Genomic DNA, 20,669 nt, shown 5'->3' on the forward strand with positions numbered 1-20,669 from the left:
AAATCTTTTTATGCTCCCACTCAGCATATGGATCAAAAGAAAATCACCTGTTCCTAAGCCAGTAATTTAGGCTGACAGAATGACACCCAGGATGATCACACTAGAGAAACTGAGGCACAGCACAGTTCAATAACCTGCTGAGGGCCCAGATTAGGAATTCACTTAATTTGAATCCCAATTTATAATTCCCATCTATGTCCTCTCACCTCATTAATTAAAGCTATGGCTCTCTTTTCCTACTAGACAATTCATTTTGATTCTAGGTTTACATGAGCACTCCAAACTTCTTCTTTCTAAATCAATTTCCAGCTGAGACTTTAAGGCACTTCTGTATGCATTCAGCTCTGAAATAAAGTGGACACTGACCTAGGATGGCTATGAGTCTGTAGAGCTGGCTGCTGATTAATCACTTTCTGTGAAGTTCTAATGTTGGGCATATTTGTGTTGAATTATGATAATGAAAGTGGTTTCCTCTAAAGCTTTTTCCTTGTCACTAAGCCAGTAATTAATTGCCTGATCCTATAGTCTGAACTAGTTGTAAATTCCTACCAATCATAGTTATTCCTATTAATGCTTTTTCATTTAGTGTCTTGCTTTCTCAGCATCCACCCAAATGAGATCAACGGAGACTCCAGAGTCAAAATGCAATAAAAGATGCTGGTCTCCACAGTTCACCTCTATTTTATTACAAGCTTTTAACAAGATTCTTGGCATAGCTGGAAGAAAAGAAGCTGCTCCAGTGCTGTAATAGGAAAGTGTACATCTTCACTAAGCTTTGTGTGCTCTATCCCTGAGAACAAAGACCAGGACTACTTTAAAAAGAGAAGATACCTAGTACCACAGAGTTGGAACTACTGGAAAAATAAGTCAGAAATTTATACTTTTTGCTTATAAAAGATTTTCATCACCTTCCTCGAGGTAATTTCATCAATTTCTCATGTGGTCTCACATAGCAGCATTTGTTATAAAATGATCTCATGACAACGGTGAAAAAAGAATGTCCCACTGACACTGAGCCATAATTTTACCAACTGTCCACCCTGCTTCTAGGCAAAAGGCTGTCATTTGTCCATTCAGGGATAACACTGAGACACAGCAGGGTCAATCTATTGACTCAGGTATGATATAACAGGACAAGTTCCACATAGGAATAAGGAGGCAGCCTGCCATAAAGCTAATGATGATATGCAGAAATAATTGTTCCTCTCTGTTCTCAGTTTCTTCCTGTGTAGAATGACGAAGGCCTGCCCTTCTAAAGTTGATGAGTGTACTTTGAAGACTACATGTTTGGTCAGTGGCTACCCAGATTCTTTGAAAGGTGGCAAAAGCAAGGTGGATTTTATTTAGAGCAGGGAAGTTAAGGGCTGGAGGCCAGCCAGCGTGTAGCCACAGAGACAGACGGTCCAATCTACCGTGTGGTGGCTCACCAAATGGTGACGAGGGGATAAAAGGAGACATGAATAACACAGAAACAGGAGTTGAACGTTAAATATTGTCTGGGAATCAATTTGGCCTCTCCTTCACCAAAACACTTAAAAATACGTGGTGCTCACTGCCTCCTCAGCCTCCCCGTCCCATATTTCCACTAACTCACTGCATTGGATATCCACTTCCACTAGTACCAAGACTGTATTTTTTTGAGGTTTACCAGAGATTCAACTCCTGCCTTCTCATTCTGCTCAAGCCTTCTGCAATCTTGGACTCTGATCTGTGGGCCCTTGTTCTTTGCTACATCCTCTCCGAATTTTCCTGCTTTATGTCACTTAGCTGTGTGGGCCTTTTCCCAATTTGCAGACTTTACCACTACAGTCTCATACATTCCCACAGTTTGAACTAAATCAAGTTTATGAGAGGACTAGGTAAACTTGACCTCCCTTCTGAGTACCGAACTCACATTTTTGTCTGGTTACAGGCTTTCTCTTGACTTGGCTATCTCATGGGCATGCTCCACAGAGAGCTCATCTTTCTGGCTTTTCTGATTCATATTTCAGTTAATGGCATCACCATCCTCCTGGGGTTGCTCCTCTGTGAAATCTTAGCACAGTGCCCTCATCTTACATCCAGCCGCGCACCAGACATGGTCGACGGCCTGCCTCAGCTCTTTCACTGCCTGTCCCTTCTTTTCCATGGTCCTATTTCAGGATCTCTTTATTATTTACCTGGACAATTGCAATAGTATAATGACTGGCTTCCCTGCTTCCGATTCTTCTGGACTCTTCCACTGCAGTTTACTTCCAAAATCATTAACCTTATGTCATCTTTCTGTTTAAAAATCCTTAATGGTTTCCCACAAAACACAAAATACAGCCCAATCTCTTAAGCTCATCAATCAAAGCCTCTAAATTTGGTCCCAAATCTTTCCACTATTCAATTTTCCACTATTCTCTCCATGCACTGTATTCACCCCTAAGACTAGTGTGAAAGGGACACTAGAGGCCCTTTTGTATTGGCCCTGAGGTAAGTGTTAACAATGACTTCTTTCATTCATTGATCTTTATTTATCTTTACATCTCCACACCACTGTGAACCTTTATTATAACGTCTTGTTTAAAAGTTATTTATGTCTTTGTCTTTCCCACTGGAATATATGCTCTTTGAGGGCAAGGCTTTTGTCTTATCCATATGTATTTCTGTATTCTGTTAAATGTGATATAACAGAGATATCACAATGTTTTATACAGTAAATGTTTGCTGAAAGGTTAGAAATATTTATTGAATGCCCATTATGTACACGTGGTGCGGTGGATAAGATGCTGCACTCCCAATGCAGGGGGCCTGGGTTCTAACCCTGGTCAGGGAGCTAGATCCCACATGCATGCCACATCTAAGAGTTTGCATGCCACAACTAAGGAGCCTGTTAGCCGCAACTAAGGAGCCCGCCTGCCACAACTAAGACCTGGTGTAAATAAATAAATAAGAAGATCAGAGAAGAAAATTCACAGAGCTGGACTCTTTAAGAAAATAGAGGTGTTTTCTAGGTACATGAGAAGAAGAGTGGTGAAGTAAATAGCTACCATTTAGTGAATGCTTACTTTGTGTCAAATGATGCTCTGAGCACTATATACATCTCTATGTACATATTGACTCTTGTGATTTTTCACAATGGCTTTAAGAAGAATGAAGTTTTTTCTCCATTTTACAGGTAAGGACACAAGGCTTAGAAAAGACAAGTAACTGGGCCAAGGTAACACAGCCAATAAGCTGCTAAAGCACAAATTTAAAGCTCAGTATCAAATGATCCAAAATCTCCAATTCCTTAGCTTTTTCAATGAAAAGACATTATGACATCATTTTTAAACAAAATAAAAACTGCCTATAATCCTCACCACTCTAAATTTAGAAATTGTTTGCATATTACCATCCTGTAGGTCAATTTTTTAAAAAGTTATGGTCCTAGTATTTGCTATTCTGCTATTTTAATGTGACATTTTACAAAAAATGTTTTCCATGATTTTATACAGTCTTCATGATGACCATTTTTAATGGCTGCAAACATTCCATTGGGCTGATATACCATAATTTATTACATTGTTTCCTTAATATCAGGCATTTTGTTTCCAATTTTGGGCAGTGCTGAAATTCTGAGGGATTGTAACATTAGTAGCTTTCTCTCATAATTTTAAGGAAATATGTTTATGATTTTGAAGGAATGAGAAAGAAAATATCTAAGTGCAGAGCATATTAAAAATATGCTCAGGCTAGTGCCTAATATTAATGAAGAATAATAGTGAGTGACAAAAGAATGTTGAGAAGTAATTTTCCATTATTATTAACAACAATAATGCAGTTTTATTATATTTTATATATACTTCATAGTTTACAAAAGCAGTTTCACTACATAAACACATACACATATAACAATCTTACAAGGTAGGAAGGGCAGTGAAAATCAAGGGAGATTACATGACTTGTTTGGGAACACACAATGATAGGTTCAGAATTTGGACTCATGTCAGCTGACTACTTTTAGTTGAAGACCGATACAATTCAGATATCACACTGAATGAAAAAGAGAATAAAGCTATGAACCGAACTGTGTCTTCCCAAGATTCATATGTCAAAGCCCCAACCCCCAGTGTGACATATTCTCTCCCCCACCCTCCCAAGCCTGACATAAGGACACAGCAAGAAGGTGGCTGTCTATAAGCCAGGAATAGAATCCTCCTTTCCAGTCTCCAGAACTGGGAGAAAATGAATTTCTGTTGTTCCTAAAGCCACCCAGTCTATGGTATTTTGTTATGGCAGCCCAAGCAGACTAAGACCTTGTTACTGAGAAGTGGGGCACTGCTGTAACCAATACCCAAAAATGTAGAAGTGGGTTTGGAATTGGGTAGAAGCTGGAAGAGTTTTAAGATTCATAATAGAAAAAGCCTAGATACTTATGAACAGACTGTTGCTAGAAATATGGACATTAAGGGTGATTCTGGTGAGGTCTCGGAAACGAGGAACATATTATTAGAAAATAGAAAAAAAGGTAAGATTTCTAATAAAGTGGCAAAGAACCTGGCTAAACTGTGTTCCAGTATTTTGCGGAAGGTAGAACTAGTGAGCAATGAAATTGGATATTTAGCTGAGAGACTTCTAAATAAAGGGTTAAAGGAACGACTTGTTTCCTCTTGACTGCTTATAGTGAAGTGCAAAGGGAGAAAGAACTGAAGAAGGAATTGTTAAGCAAAAAGGAACCAGGGCTTGAAGATTTAGAAAACTCTCAACCTACTCACAGATTGGGAAGGCCGCGAGGAACCTGCTCAGTGCCTCAGAGGTAGGCTGCCCTGGCAGGGAGTCATGTGAGCAGGGCCCCTACAAAGAGCCAAAGGGGGCTTCCCTGGTGGCGCAGTGGTTGAGAGTCCGCCTGCTGATGCAGGGGACGCGGGTTCGTGCCCCGGTCAGGGAAGATCCCACATGCTGAGGAGCGGCTGGGCCCGTGAGCCATGGCCGCTGAGCCTGCGCATCCGGAGCCTGTGCCCCGCAACGGGAGAGGCCACAGCAGTGAGAGGCCCGCGTACCGCCAAAAAAAAAAAAAAAAAAAAAAAAAGAGCCAAAGGATCCGGGTGCCCAGCAGAGCCATAGTGGTGATGCTATTATCTCAGTGGGCCTGGAGGGCAGAGTACTGAGTCAAAGAGGATTATCCTTGAGCCTTAATATCTAACGGAATTTGCCTTGCAAGGTTTTGGACTTGCTTGGGACCCATCATCCTTTCCTTCCTTCTGATTTCTCCCTTTTAGAATGGGATTGTGTATCCTATGCTTGTCCACCACTGTATTTTGGAAACACATAACTTGACTAGTTTCATAGGTTTACAGTTGGAAAGGAAATTTGTCTCAGGATTTAACAGACCTTGAGTTTCACACATATCTCATTTAGATAATATTTATGTCATCTATTGAGACTTTGGACTTTAGACTTCAGAGTTGATGCTAGAATGAGTTAAGACCTTTGGGGCTGTTGGGATGGACTCAACATATTTTGCATGTGTTAAGAACATGAATTTTGGGGGACCAGGAGTAGAATGCTATGGACTGAACTGTGAACCCCCCCAATTCATATGTTGACGTGTTAACCCCCAATGTTACTATATTTAGAGATAGGGCCTACAGAGAGGTAATTAGGGTTAAATGAGATCACAACGGTGGGGCCTTGATATGGATTAGTGTCCTTATAAGAAGAGACACTAGACAGCCCCCACCCCTTCAGCCATGTGGGGACTTAGGAAGAAGGCAGCCACCTGCAAGGCAGAAAGAGAGCCCTGACTAGAAACTAAATCAGCCGGAACCTTGATCTTGGACTTTCCAGCATTCGGAACTATGAGAAAATAAATTTATGTTGTTTAAGCCATCCAGTCTTAGTATTTTGTTACGGCTAAGACAACACCCAACGTTAAGACCTTAGTACTCTATCACTGCAGTGGACTTGTTATTTAAGGGGTAGTATCCTTTGGTTTACAAATTGTTAAATTCTAGCACCAACTTCCTTTTGTAACATTTTAAAAGACCTTTCAGTCTCTTCAACAGACATAGAGAACAGACTTGTGGTTGTGGAGTTGGCAGGGGGTGTGGGGTGTGGGATGTGGGTGGGGGGAGGGAGGGATGGACTGGGAGTTTGGGGTTAGTAGATGCAAACTATTACATATAGAATGGATGGACAAAAAGGTCCTACTGTATAGCACAGGGAACTATATTCAATGTACTGGGATAAATCATAATGGAAAAGAATATAAAAAAAGAATGTATATATATGTATAACTGAGTCACCTTGTTGTACAGCAGAAATTATCACAACATTGTAAATCAACTATACTTCAATTTAAAAAAAAAGAGAGAGAGAAAGACAGTCATACCTGTTAAGCTACTCTAAATTCCATTAGTACGGAAAGGGATATTTTAAGAAGACAAACAGTAAAAAGTTGTTTGTGTGAGCCAACTGCTGGTCTTTTTTGCTTATTTCTGCAAAGGTAGGGTTCACAGTATGCTAGTAGTTTATTCCTTTAAGGTTGTACTATCAACTGGATCCTTCTACAATGCCTAGAGGGTCTTCAAAGAGACATTTATAGTCACCATTTAGTGCAAAACATCCTTTCCCAAACCTGCCAACAACTCTCAGTATACAACCACTTGCCACCTGTTCTTTGGAGATTGCTTTTGCATCATTACAAGCAAAGAAATCAATACCAAACCATTGATTTGAGAAAGAGACAAGATTGAACAGCAATAATACATAAAGTTAGTCAAGCCCTACTTCTTAGTTGTTTTGAACAACAGATAGTTCAATGCCCCTTTCTGAAATAGGTACTCATCTTGCTTGCACTGGCGATCTTGTAGCAATACAGGCCCAAGATAGATGAGGCCCCATAACTCCAACCGGTATAACAGCTCTTGAATGCTACACAGAATCTCTAAATGCCTTTTTAGACTCAACAGTAACATATTAACTCGAATCTAGATCCTCTCTCTGCAGTTTACCCCTCAGTTTAATTTTAAAAGTGTGGGCTGGGGCACAGTGTCACTCTGCGAGTGTCACCAGAGAGTGAAGTGGCTTAGGTGCTGCAAATGCACGGAGCAGCCAGCTGAAGGTCTGGTGCAAAAATATATTCTGTCTTGATAGGCAGGCAAGACCAATCATTTACCTTATCCATTAATTTACTAAGACACCATCTGGTCTTTCTAAGTCAAATTAACACATACAAGTCCTTTAGATATGTTAATTAGTTTTGAACCAGTGAACAGAATCAGTAAAAAGGGACTATGGGAAGGGAGAACACTACCTTAAGTTTACACAGAGCTTTATGCTTTTAGAAACTCTTTCACATGCATTATCTTACTTGATCCTAACCTCAATCCCACAAAGTAGATGGATCATTGTTGTAAACATCTGAAAGAGGAGGAAACTGAGGATCAAAAGATTGTTGTTCTCCTAAAATAATCTAGGGAAGAAGCTAAGGGATAGTGAAAGAAGTGAATACCTATCAGGGGCATTTTGTTCTCTTTTAGCCAAAGGGCCCCGTAAGATGGGTGTCATTATTATTCCTTTCTAAAGCTGAGGAAACTGAGACTTAGAATAGCAACTTGTAACAGGGCTACTAAGTGGTAGAGTCAGGATTTGAACCCAGATCTTTTGGACTTCAAAGTCCATGCTTTATTTATAACATTGATGAAGCCTATGGCTTACTGTTACAGTGAATGTAATTGCTCAAGAATTCTTGATTTTAAGAGTTTTAGCGTTCTTAAAGAACTGGGTTGTCTGGTATGGGTGATATACATTTAAGAAGTTAATATGTGACATAACAGACAAAGTGTAGGCTATGGAGTCAGAGAGATCTGTGTTTAAATCCTAGCTCTACTAATTGCTAGCTGTGTGACCCTAAGTTGTATTCTCCTCATCTGTCAAATGGATAAAAAGATCTTAACCCCATGAAGTCGATGTGAAGATTAAATTATATAACACTAAAAAGTTCCTGGTACATCAACAAATATTGGCTACCTTCCTCTATAAAAATGTTTCTTCAGGACTTCCCTGGTGGCGCAGTGGTTGAGAGTCTGCCTGCCGATGCAGGGGACACAGGTTCGTGCCCCAGTACAGGAAGATCCCACATGCCGTGGAGCGGCTGGGCCCATGAGCCATGGCCGCTGAGCCTGCGCGTCCGGAGCCTGTGCTCCGCAACGGGAGAGGCCACAACAGTGAGAGGCCCGCGTACCGCAAAAAAAAAAAAAAAAAAGTTTCTCCAGGAAGCAGAGGAGTTAGAAAGCAGGGACAGACAAGGGTCTCTTATTTGCTAGAGGATAAAGACAGAAGTATAGAGTGGAAGGCACATAACAGACCTCATTTGTACAGGAAATCTTTGCAAACAATCACAGCTCAAGTATTACCTACTTCAAGAAGAATTCTCTGGCATCGAGAGTCTGGGTTAAGGCCCTTCTAAGCTCCCACAGAATTCTGTTTACCTCTATCTTAGCATTCAGTATACTGTGTTATGTCTGTCTCTTTACATATCTGTTTTCTCCTCTAGATAATAAGTTAACCTCTCTTCTATCACAATATCTGGTGTAAGGTAGATGCTCAATAAGTTTTTGCTGAATGGAGGAATGAAGAAAAAAAAATAAAACCAGACCCATCTCAATAACAGTGTGTCGGAGAAGATTAAAATCAGATTTATAAAATTTTCTTACCTTGACTGCATAGTTATTAAGTGGATCTTTTGCATAGGAAGCTGTGTAGTAAACTGCATCGCCTGCCTCACAACATGGCTTGTCACTGGTTAGCCTGAAGTCTGACCAGCTGTCCACCCCAAAACGGAGCTGGTCTTTCTGCCCAGCCATGAAGAGGTCTTCACATTTAATAGCCAGTTTCTTCAAGGCATCTGTATGAAGGCTTCGGATTTTACCCACCACTTCTTCACGATTCTCAAGTCCTCGATAAAGTGCTTGTCTCTGTGGCTTCTGGATACTCCGGCCCTGTCTACAAGAGGGACCACGCCGGCTGGACAGGGACTCTGTGCTATTGGAAAATCTATCCTTAATACTGAGAGTGGTTAAGCTGGAGATGCTGTTTGCTGCTGAGGGCACAGGTCTCTCCTTGTGCAAAGGTCTCTCCAAGGAGTCATAAGACTCAATGTCCAGTCCCTTGAGTTCATAACTGATTGAAGAGCCAGCACTGCTGGCATCCCAGTTCGGGTCGATATCATAGGTGGGATTAGCCATGACACAAAGAGTAGTTTCCAGGGATTTTTGGAGGTCTTTGGAGATTGGCTCTGTATTGGCTCTTATGATCATTTTCTTTGGCAGTGGGGGTGGTGTAGGTTGAGAAGCATTAGGTGTTTCTTGGTCTGTTTTCCCACCAAAGGCAATGGCATCATCTAAAGCTCCCTTAGGCTGCCGTGGATGCTTGGGAGGTATCATGGCTGCTCTAGATTGCCCTGTATTGTTTTAAAATAAAGAAAGAAAGGGAAAAAAAAGAATAATTAAGTAAAGTTTTCATTCTTGTTACATAATTGAAACTTAAGCAGAAATAAGGGAGGTGGCTACAAGAATATACAAAGTCAATGCTTTAATCCAAAAATGGTAAAAGAAAACAAAGAACAAATAGCTAAACTTAAAGGTAAGAGTTCAAGACTTGAGGGAAGCAACAAATGTGAACAATGTCTCCATATTTCTTTGCCATAGGAACAGGGCAATGGGCTTTGTTTTCAAGAAGGAATTCATATTCTCCACTCCTGGCCCCAAGAGTGCTGTACTCACCACTCTAGAGTACTAACGAGTGACAGACACTCAAATAACTGTACTGTGACAGAACAGAGATGATAGTATTTGTGCATTAAAAAAAAAATTACTTGGGAGCACTATTAAAAACAATTGGGATTAGCAAATGAGGCCGCTAGACTGGTGCTCAGAAGATACTATTCTATTCTTTTAACTTTGTTCCAAAGTTACATTGTATTGTATACAGCACTTGTCATTCTCCATCCAATACGTATGAATACAATTTCATAAACCATGTTATTTCACTTCACTACAGAGATGAATTCCAGCACCACTTAAACTGGTCTATGTATAAGATCCCTGAGACTGTGGTAAGGGGAACCATGTATATGAGCAGTAAACTGCTGTTTCAAATATCATTCACAAACTCTTACATGATTCTGTTTTATTTTGGGGGGCATATAAAAACTGTGATTTGAGAGATGCTACTTTTGAAATTCTCTTACAACAAGCCCTAGTTACAGGACCAGTCATCTTTGTTTCCTTTCTAGAATTTATGCTTAGAAGAAGATAAAACGCATAAGTATGTGATCAATGACACCTTCAGGTCTTACTGTATAATGGGGAAGGAGCATTATTTTTTTAAAGACAGAAATATACCATGAAAGTTTAATAAAAGCTATTAAAATCAGTAATGTTATTAAAATGAAATCTCCACTCAATATTTCAGAGTTAGAGCATAATGCTCTGTTATGGGTGGAATTATGTCCTCTCTCCCAAAATATACTGAAGTCCTAACCTCTGGTACCTGTGAATGTGACCTTATTCGGAAATAGAGTCTTTTTAGAGGTAATCAGGTTAAGATGAGGTCATTAGGGTGGGCCTCAATCCAATATGGCTGGTGTCCTTATAAGAAGGGGAAAATGTGATATAAAGACAGACACACAGGGAGAACACCATGTGATGACAGAGGCAGAGACTGGAGTAATGCAGTTGCAAGCCAGGGATGCTAAGGATTGATGGCCACCACCAGATGCTAGGAAGAAATAAGGAAGGATTCTACCTAGAATCTCGGAGGGAACATGACCTTGCTAACACCTTAATTCACCTCCAAGCTGCCAGAACTACAGGAGAATAAATTTCTCTTGTTTTAAGCCACCCACTTTGTGGTACTTTGTTATAGCAGCCCTAGGAACCTATGCTCCTACTGATGATTAGACAGAAGAGAAGGCATCAGATGGTCTTGAGGATGATAATGAATAAAGATGGTGGCTTGTTTTATTAAAAATCATGTCCTTGTAGCAATGCCAAGGGGAAGCACCATACAAACTGTGATTGTAACAACAATATACTCCATTTCCCACATATGCAACTCTCTTCAAGGACACCCAAGAGTTTACACAAACTATGACAATATATAAGCAAACCTAAGTATGCCCTTTCTCCATCAATGGCATGTAGCAATATTCTTTTACAAGGAACAGAGCTACATTACATATAAATAAGAAATACGAATATATAGACAGCATGAGAATGAGACAGAGAAAGAGTATGAGAATGCTAAACTCTAAGAGGGCCAGGACTTTTGTTTTACTAATTGCTGTATCCTCTATGTCAAAAATCAGGGCCTGTATTTAATTGATGCTTAATAAATATTTCTTGAATGACTAGAGGAATAAATATTTAGGGCTAAAAGAGGCAAAACTGTATAGGTACCTGTAACAAGTAAAGATACTGAATTAATAATTTACAAAATCCCCACAAAGAAAAGTCCAGGACCATATGGCTTCATTGATGAATTCTACCAAACATTTAAAGAAGTATTAAAACCAATCATTCACCAACTCTTCTAAAAAGTAGAAAGGGAGGGAACACTTACAAACTTGAAACCTATGACAGGCCAATATTACCTATATATCAAAACAAGAGAAAGACCTTACAAGAAAACTATAGACTAATATCCCTTATTACTAGGCACAAAAATCCTCACAAAGTACTAGCAAACTGAATCCAGCAACATATGAAAAGGATTACACATCACAACAAATTTGGATTTATCCCAGGAATGCAAGGTTGGTTTAACATCTGAAAATCAATCAATGTAATACACCATGTAAACAAAATAAAGAGTGAAAAAACCTCACATGGTCAGCTCAACAGATGCGGAAAAAGCATTTCAGCAAATCCAATACTTTTCATAATAAAAACACTGAACAAACTGGGAAAAGAAGGGATCATCCTCATCCTGATAAAGGTCACCTATGAAAAACCAAGAGCTAAATCATGCTTCATGGCAAAAGACTAGATTTTTCCCCACAAAGATCAGGAACAAGACAATGATTTCCATTCTTGTCACTTCTAGTCTACATTGTACTGGAGGACCTAGCCAGGGAAATCATGAAAGGAAAAGAAATAAAAACGTGCAGATTGGAAAAGAGTTAAAATTATCTCTATTCACAGGTGACATAATCTTGTATATAGGAAAGGCTAAGGAATCCACAAAAAAACTATTAGAACTAATATACCAGTTCAGCAAGATTGCAGGATATAAGATCAATATAAAAAATCAATTGTAACCTAAACAGACATTTCTCCAAAGAAGATGTACAGATGGCCAGCAAACACATGAAAAGATGCTCAATATCACTAATCATTAGAGAAATGCAAATCAAAACCACAATGAGGTATCACCTCACACCGGTCAGAATGGCCATCATCAAAAAATCTACAGACAATAAATGGAGAGGGTATGGAGAAAAGGGAACCCTCCTGAACTGTTGGTGGGAATGTAAATTGACACAGCTACTATGGAGAACAGTATGGAGGTTCCTTAAAAAACTAAAAACAGAACTACCATTGACCCAGCAATCCCACTACTGGGCATCTACCCTGAGAAAACCATAATTCAAAAAGAGACATGGGGTTTCCCTGGTGGCACAGTGGTTGAGAGTCTGCCTGCTAATGCAGGGGACACGGGTTCGAGCCCTGGTCTGGGAGGATCCCACATGCCGCAGAGCAACTAGGCCCGTGTGCCACAACTACTGAGCCTGCGTGTCTGGAGCCTGTGCTCCACAACAAGATAGGCTGCGATAGTGAGAGGCCCGCGCACCGCGATGAAGAGTGGCCCCCGCTTGCCACAACTAGAGATAGCCCTCGCACAGAAATGAAGACCCAGCACAGCAAAAATAAATAGAAAAAAAAAAAAAAGAGACATGTACCACAATGTTCATTGCAGCACTATTTGCAATAGCCAGGACATGGAAACAACCTAAGTGTCCATCGACAGATGAATGGATAAAGAAGATGTGGTACATATATACAATGGAGTATTACTCAGCCATAAAAAGGAGTGAAACTGAGTTATTTGTAGTGAGGTGGATGGACCTAGAGTCTGTCATACAGAGTGAAGTAAGTCAGAAAGAGAAAAACAAATCCTGTATGCTAACGCATATGTATGGAATACAAAAAACCCCCCTACTGATGAACCTAGTGGCAGGGCAGGAATAAAGATGGAGACATAGAGAACGGACTTGAGGACACAGGTGGGGAAGGGGAAGCTGGGACAAAGTGAGAGTAACACTGACATATATACACTACCGAATGTAAAATGGATGGCTAGTGGGAAGCTTCTGCATAGCACAGGGAGATCAACTCAATGCTTTGTGATGACCTAGAGGGGTGGAATAGGGAGGGTGGGAAGGAGGCTCAAGAGGGAGGGGATATGGGGAGATATGTATACATATAGCGGATTCACTTTGTTGTACAGTAAACTAACACAACATTGTAAAGCAATTATACTCCAATAAAGATGTGAAAAAAATCAATTGTATTTCTATACACTGGCAATGAATAATTCAAAAGTTAAATTAAGAAAACAATTCCGTTTACAATATCATCAAAAAGAATAAAGTATTTAGGAAAAAAATTAGGAAATTAAGTCTTGTACTTGTACATGGAAAACTACCAAACACTGATGAAGGACATTAAAAATCTAAATAAATGAAAAGACATCTTATGTTCATGGATTAGACTTAATAGATTCAGATGGAAATATTCTCCAAATTGATCTAAAAATTTAATGTAATCCCCATCAAAATCCCAGCTGGCCTTCTTGCAGAAATTGACAGGATGATCCTAAAATTCATATGGAAACACAAAGGATCAAGAGTAGGCCTCCCTGCCCAAATCTTGAAAAAGAGAACAGTAGAAGAACCCACATTTCCCGACTTCAAAACTTACTTCACAACTACAGTAATCAAGACTGTGGGGTACTGGCATAAGAATAGAAATACAGATGAATGGAATAGAATTGAGAGTCCAGAAATAAACTCATATTTATGGTCAACTGATTTTCAACAAGGATGCCAAGATAATTCAATGGGGAAAGAGAAGTCTTTTCAACAAATGGTGCTGGGACAACTTGGTATCCACATGCAAAAGAATGAAGTTGAACCCCTGCGTCATAGTATACCCCAAAATTAACTCAAAATGTATGAAAGATCTAAATGTTAAGAGCTAAATCTATAAAACTCCTGGAAGAAAACATAGGAATAAATTTTTTCGACCTTGGGTCAGGCAATGATTACTTAAATATAACACCTAAAGCAACAAAAGAAAAGCAACAAGAGAAAAAAATAAATTGGAATTCATAAAAATGAAAAACTTTTGTGCTTCAAAGGTTAACTTCAAGAAAGTGAAAAGATAGCCCTTAGAATGGGAGAGAATATGTGTAAGTTATATATCTGATAGGAGATTTGTATCTAGAATTTATAAATAACTCTTACAATGAAAATATAAATAACCCATTAAAAGTGGGTAAAGGATTTGCATAGACATTTCTCCAAAGAAGATATACAAATGGCCAATAAGCACATGTAAAGATGCTCAGCATTTCTCACTAGGTAAATGCAAACTAAAACCACAAGACATCACTTCACATCCACAAAGCTGGCTTCAATTAAATAGATGAGCAAGTATTAGTAAAGATATGGAGAAATTCAAACCCTCATATATTGCTAGTGGGAATCTAAAAGGGTGCCACCACCTTGGAAAACAGTTTGGTAGTTACTCAAAAAATAAAACACAGAGTTACCACATGACCCAGCATTTCTAATCCTAGGGATATAGCCGAGAGAAATGAAAACATATGTTCACACAAAAACTTGTACTCAAATGTTCACAGCAACACTTGAGTAGAAGTACAAGATAAAAGCCCAAAAGTGGAAATAACTCAAACGTCCATCAACTGATGATGAATGGATAAACAAAAGGTAGCACAGCCACACAACAGAATATTATTCAGCCATAAAAAGAAATGAAGTACTGATATGTGCTACAACCTGTATGAACCTTGGAAACATTATGCTAAGTGAAAGAAGCCAGTAGTAAAAAACCACATATCGTATGAATCCACTTATATGAAATGTCTAGAAATACACAAATTCATAGAGACAGACAGTAGATTAGTGGTTGCCATGGCTCGGGGGAAGGGAGAATGGAAACAGAGAGTGATTGTTAATGGGTTTCTGTTTCGGGTGATGAAAATGTTCTGGAATTAGATACTGGTAGTGGTTGTAAAATTCTGTTAATATACTAAAACTCATTGAATTGCACACTCAAAAAGGGTGAATTTTATGGTACATAAATTATATCTAAATAAAGCAAATCAACAATCCATTTTTAGAAACCACCATAAATTCAGTTTTCAGTCATATCTTCCCATTTTTCTGTGCTCTTAACAATACGAAGGATGTACGGGCTTGGCATTTACTGAACTCTTCCTGTGATGGTGAGGCCTCCCTCCCAGTGCTGCCCCAGCCCTACTTTGCCTCAGCTAATGTGAGAAGTCAGAAGCACAGTTTATTTACAAGATGACAGAAATATGCTTTGTAACAAATCTTCATTTTCCATTTGCTGACCCAGACAGTGGAAAAGGTTAGAAGTAGTGAACTGCACCAGCACCTTATCTTCCTGTCCTGACTACTGTGGCCGTGTCCTGTTACCACTGTCTCCAGTTTTGCCTTCCTCACCACACTAGCCATTAGAGACTTTATTCAAACACCAAAGCTGATCATGGCACTCCTCTACTTCAAAAATTCCATCCTTGAGAATTTGGACTTGATCCCGAGGATGGAGTTTTCTTTGCTTCAGCACAGAAAGCAAGGCTTTTATGACCTTGCCCTGGTTGTTCTGTTTCTCTCATAGCATTTCCCCGTGTGTCATAAGTTGGGGCTACCAAACTGCTTGTGGTTTCTCCAGCACTCTTGGCTACTTCATGTTGTGTCTGTGTTCATGTTGACCCTCTTTCAGGAATGATTTCCCTCTCCTCTCATCTTTAAACATTCTGCCTCTGAGGAATGTTTCTTACTCCACTTCGCGAAACTGACCTCTCCTTCCTTGGGACCACAGATACATTCTGTGAACATTTCTCTCTAAGTACTTAGAATACTTGACTTGTGTCCCTGTCTGAATTCCCCATGGGTTTGTTCATTGAGGACAGAGACCTGTCTCATTTGTACACCCATGACAAAGCAAAGAGTCTGGCTGAGGGGGAAATGGAAGGAAGAAAGGAATTAACAGAAAAACTAGAAAAAGGAACCTATTCTCACTCCTTCCAATGTGGACCTTAGGAGAATCTTTATGGGATGGTCATTTTCTTTCCATTTTTCTAAATCAGAACAAACGAAAACAATCATGGACACAGAAGGAATGGAGGATTCCAAAAGTGCTTTTCTTTTCTTTTAAATGACCTCAGAACTGACAGGTGAGACAAGGTCTATCATCAGCAGCAGCTCTTTAGCGCTTATCAGAGGAGGTAGAAGAGGGCTGATCATGCCACTTTCCACCACCTTCAGAATAAAGTCCAAACTCCTCAGGAAGTTGGTCAAGGCTGTCAGCTTTATCTACCACTATTTCTCATCAACCCTCCCACAAGAATCACTCAATTCCTGTTCTTTTAATATGCTCCATGTTTTTATTTTTACATCTCTACCTTAGTAAAGGTGTTCTGTCCTAAGCCCAGCTCAAATAACCCTTTTCTACTGAAGCCCTCCCTCCTCTCTAATCCCAACCTCCAAAATGGGAGCCATCCCTTCTTCCTCTGTGTTCTCTTACCACTTTTCACTCTATGATAGCATTTTTAGCCTTTTATAATGTGTGTATGTTTTTTTTTGTTGTTTTTTTTTTACATTTCCTCAGAAATTCTGGCACGGTGTGAGAAACGCAGCAAGTGTGCAGGAAACAGCTGCCAGACTGAAGGACAGAGTGTCAGCAGAGTTGGTCATCATTCCAAAATGAAAATGGACAGCCAAGGCAGCAAGGAGGTAAAGACAATTAACAGTGGTCTCTCTCCCTAAACAGTGGGATATGATCTCCTGGGAGCTAAGATTTCCACATGGGAATAAGAAATGTTTGCGTTCCAAATGAAACCATGAACATTCTACAGCCCATGCAAGTAGGTCAAGCCATTCGCCCGTCTAAATGCGTCCTGTGTTTTTTAATTTTTTTCTTCTGAGAAGGACAAGTTCTCCTAACTGAATTCCAATCATCTGGGTCAACATTTTAAAAGCTTGGTATCTTAGCTGTTTTTATTTTAAACTTTTAATCCTGTACATTCTTCTCAAGCCTCCGGGACCAGACACTAAGCTCAGCTTTCAGCAGGCCTGATATAACATCACATACTCTACATTTTTGTGGCATGCCAGCTCTCTAAACAGAAAGAAAAATAGATTGTGTTCTAAACCTTGCCTTATAGACTAAAAAGTTCTTTTGGACAAATATATTTGACTAAACCACACTCAATCTTTCCTTTCCTTTCTTTCTGAGTTTCTAAACTCTATCTTTATACTTTCTCTTCACTTAAAAATGTCTTCAGACTGACAAATAAGGTCTTATATCACATTCTGAAAAGCAAATGATGAAAGATGGATTAAAAGGGAATAATTTAATGACACTACTTCAAAGAAGCAAAAAGGTGTTTAAAACTCCTCAGGAAGGAAGATTATTGATATAGGCTCTAAAAACTTACACAATTGGTATAATAAATAGAAAGGAAATAAGAAAAATATCATCTCTAAAGATCAACATTTTAAAGATGATTACACAGTAAAAAAATCAAAATAATAATTACATCACTATAGACATCTACTGGAAGGTACTATCATTTGAAGACACACTCAGGACAAATCACAGCAAATGTTTGCTTAAGACCTGACGATCACTACGATCTTAGGGTGCTAGGGATTAAAGGCACTTAAGGATGACCCATTTAGACAGGAGCAGTATGTTAATGAGTACAATTAGCCCTTTATTCTAGTAAGACAGGAATGTCATGGTCTCCTGGTCCGTCTCCCTGCCTCCAGTCATTCTGTAGGCAGCTTCCAGAATGACCTTAAAAAAATCCTGATCATGTCGCTCTATCCAAAATTCTTCCGTGGCTCTCCATTTCCTACAGGTAAGATACACTCATTGTGATACATACATACCATTTATGATCTGGCCTTGCTTTTCCACTCTGCCCCATTTTGCCAACTCTGCCTCTTTCACTCTGCACTTAAGCTACCTTTAATTAATTACTGGGAGTTAACTGAACATTCATTTTTCTATCAAGCTTCAGGCCTTTGTACATACTCTTCCCTCTACCTGGAATGTTCTCCCTTGCTTGTCAATCTGGCAAACAACTACTCTTCTTTCAAACTTGAAAACTTAGTGACCCTCTCCAGGACTCCTCCAGGCAGGGGCTTTTATTGAACCTTTAAATACCTGCATCACAGCAACTATCACATGAGCTCCTAAGAGTCCAGCCCCCATGGCTGTCTTTCCCAAAGAGCAGAAGTCCTTGAAGATAGCACCAGTATTCCCAGTGCCTAGCCTGGTTCCCAGGAGGTAGCTGGCACTCAACAAATGAAAGTGTTAAAGCCAAAATAAATGGAATATATTTTTCTATTTAAATTGTAATTTCAATATTCATCCTTAATCTTTCCCCAGGGCTCATGACAAGTAACACAGATGAGAATGGGAAGGGAGAGGACAACAGAAGATATGATCATCACCAAACTGGGAAAGATGCACTGGAGTTTATAAATATAGATGCCACACAGCACACTGTGCACCAGCCTTGTCAAATAAGTAGGCCTCTCCTTGGCTGCCCCCAGCACTCACTGTATCATCCCCTGGCAATGGGCATCAGCAACTTAGGAGGAAGGGTCCTAATCTATCTGGGCATTACTACTGTGCTAGGTCCCACCACAGTTAAATGTAAGCACCAACTGGCAAACCACAGGGGACATCAAGATCATGCCAAATGATAAAACAAAGCTTTAAGACCACTTCAGGTTCAGGCTTAGCCTCAAATAAAGAGATACACGGACCACTTTAAAGAATGTCAGTGGTGTAGCAGCTGACAGACTCAATTTTTAAAGATCTCATTAATGAGAACCTCTTCAAGAACAGAGATTATTTATTTGGGGGTAAGTTATCTATGTAATTTGAATATTGCACTCTGCCAACAAATTCCAGTGCATGGGAAACTATTTTTAAATGTGAATGCAGCTAACTTAAAAGATAGGAACACAGTCTATAGTTTCTTTTTAAATAGAGATAATTACATTTTTAGGAAGTACAACAAATGCACAAACAAATGTTCAGAGCTGTCACTCTCACTTTTTTGTTAAACATCCAGATAATCTAAAAATGTGCAATTCTTTCATCTTTGGTTCAAACAGTTAACTTTGCATTGTGTGGCATAATGTCTGGTCCATACAATTGTTATTCCTCAATAATTATTTGTTGAGTAAATGAATGAATGGTAATATACTCTTCAGAATGATTTTTTTTAAAGCTGCCATTTATGATGACATTACTCCATAATTACTACCATCAAGGCTGGCAATGTAATGACATTCCTTTAAGTTTATCTATTCTTTAAAATTTAACACCGATGGTCAATACATTGTCAAAGGAAGTTCTGGAGATAGAAGACTTTCAGGTGTTTTCTTTCAGTGTTTGAACAGTGCAGACTTAAGGAGATGCTCTAGGTAAGTAAGATGAGAAATGTGGACAGTTTCACGTGGAAAGGAAACTGACGTATGGCTTACATAATTCCTTAATTAGGAAACCCCTGATTAAGTCTCATTTTAGAAAAAAAAAGCCAGCTGATAAATGGAACACACAAACTAGGACTTGAAATTTTCCTGTATGAACTTTCCTCAGGAGAGCTCCGTTTCCCTAACCCGAAACTTACATAGTCAAATGCTAAGTCATTTTTGGCATATTCATCCAAACATGTTTTCAGCACCTTCTCTGTGTTTTAGATAACGTGCTAGGTTGTAGGCACAAAGAAAGAGGAACAAGCCAAAATTCTGTCCAGTAAAGGGAGACTAGATAGATCTTTCTAAAAAGTAACGTCTAGAGTACTCGGTTAAAAAGTGAGTGAAGGAGAGCTAAAGTCACCAACTAATTTCCAACAGAGTAGAAGTCATTACAAGATCCTGATTTCAGCAGGCTGATAAAGTTGTCAGGTGTGCCACACAAAAATCTAGCGATATTTCTTCTAGACATTTTGAGACAGACATAAGAAACGTGGGGAAATGTTGAAGGTCTGATGAAAAAAACTTTCTATCACTTCTTTAGGAAATCATTTTGGTGGCAGGTACCCTGCTAAATTCAGTTTCGGGTGTATTAAAGTGTTATAGATCAGAGTTTGTTCAGTGATCACATATCACCATCACCCAGAGGAAAACCATCACTCTATAAGGGGCAACCTTCCTAAGCAGTTGTCAAGCACATAAAAACCAATAACGATTTTTGTGCCCACAGAAGACAATACAAATCCCCCAAATAACCAATTCTTTAAAGCAGTGTTGTCCAACAGAACTTTCTGTGATGACAGAAATGTTCTGTATCTGCATGTTGAGTACAGTAGCTATTAGCCACGTGTGGCTATTGAGCACTTGAAATGTTGCTAGTGAGACTGAAGAA

The 20,669-nt window shown here is 39.3% G+C and overlaps 1 protein-coding gene and 1 long non-coding RNA gene across 10 annotated transcripts in view; one reads left to right on the forward strand and one right to left on the reverse strand.

Moving 5' to 3' along the window:
* Positions 1 to 19,420, forward strand: part of LOC132488600 (uncharacterized) — a 46,076-nt gene extending 26,656 nt beyond the window's left edge. The window contains exons 2-3 of the long non-coding RNA XR_009531778.1: positions 16,890 to 17,014; positions 18,678 to 19,420. This is a non-coding gene — a long non-coding RNA (uncharacterized LOC132488600). The remainder of the gene's footprint in view (positions 1 to 16,889; positions 17,015 to 18,677) is intronic.
* The window catches only part of PEAK1 (pseudopodium enriched atypical kinase 1), a 304,440-nt gene that overhangs the window by 13,793 nt on the left and 269,978 nt on the right, over positions 1 to 20,669 (reverse strand). For all 9 annotated transcript variants that reach the window (XM_060096958.1, XM_060096965.1, XM_060096962.1 and 6 more), the window contains one exon: positions 8,664 to 9,409. In XM_060096958.1, coding sequence (XP_059952941.1) covers positions 8,664 to 9,409 — 746 coding nt within the window. The remainder of the gene's footprint in view (positions 1 to 8,663; positions 9,410 to 20,669) is intronic.

The sequence above is a fragment of the Mesoplodon densirostris genome, chromosome 4 (genome assembly GCF_025265405.1).
Source record: "Mesoplodon densirostris isolate mMesDen1 chromosome 4, mMesDen1 primary haplotype, whole genome shotgun sequence".
Lineage (NCBI taxonomy): Eukaryota > Metazoa > Chordata > Mammalia > Artiodactyla > Ziphiidae > Mesoplodon > Mesoplodon densirostris.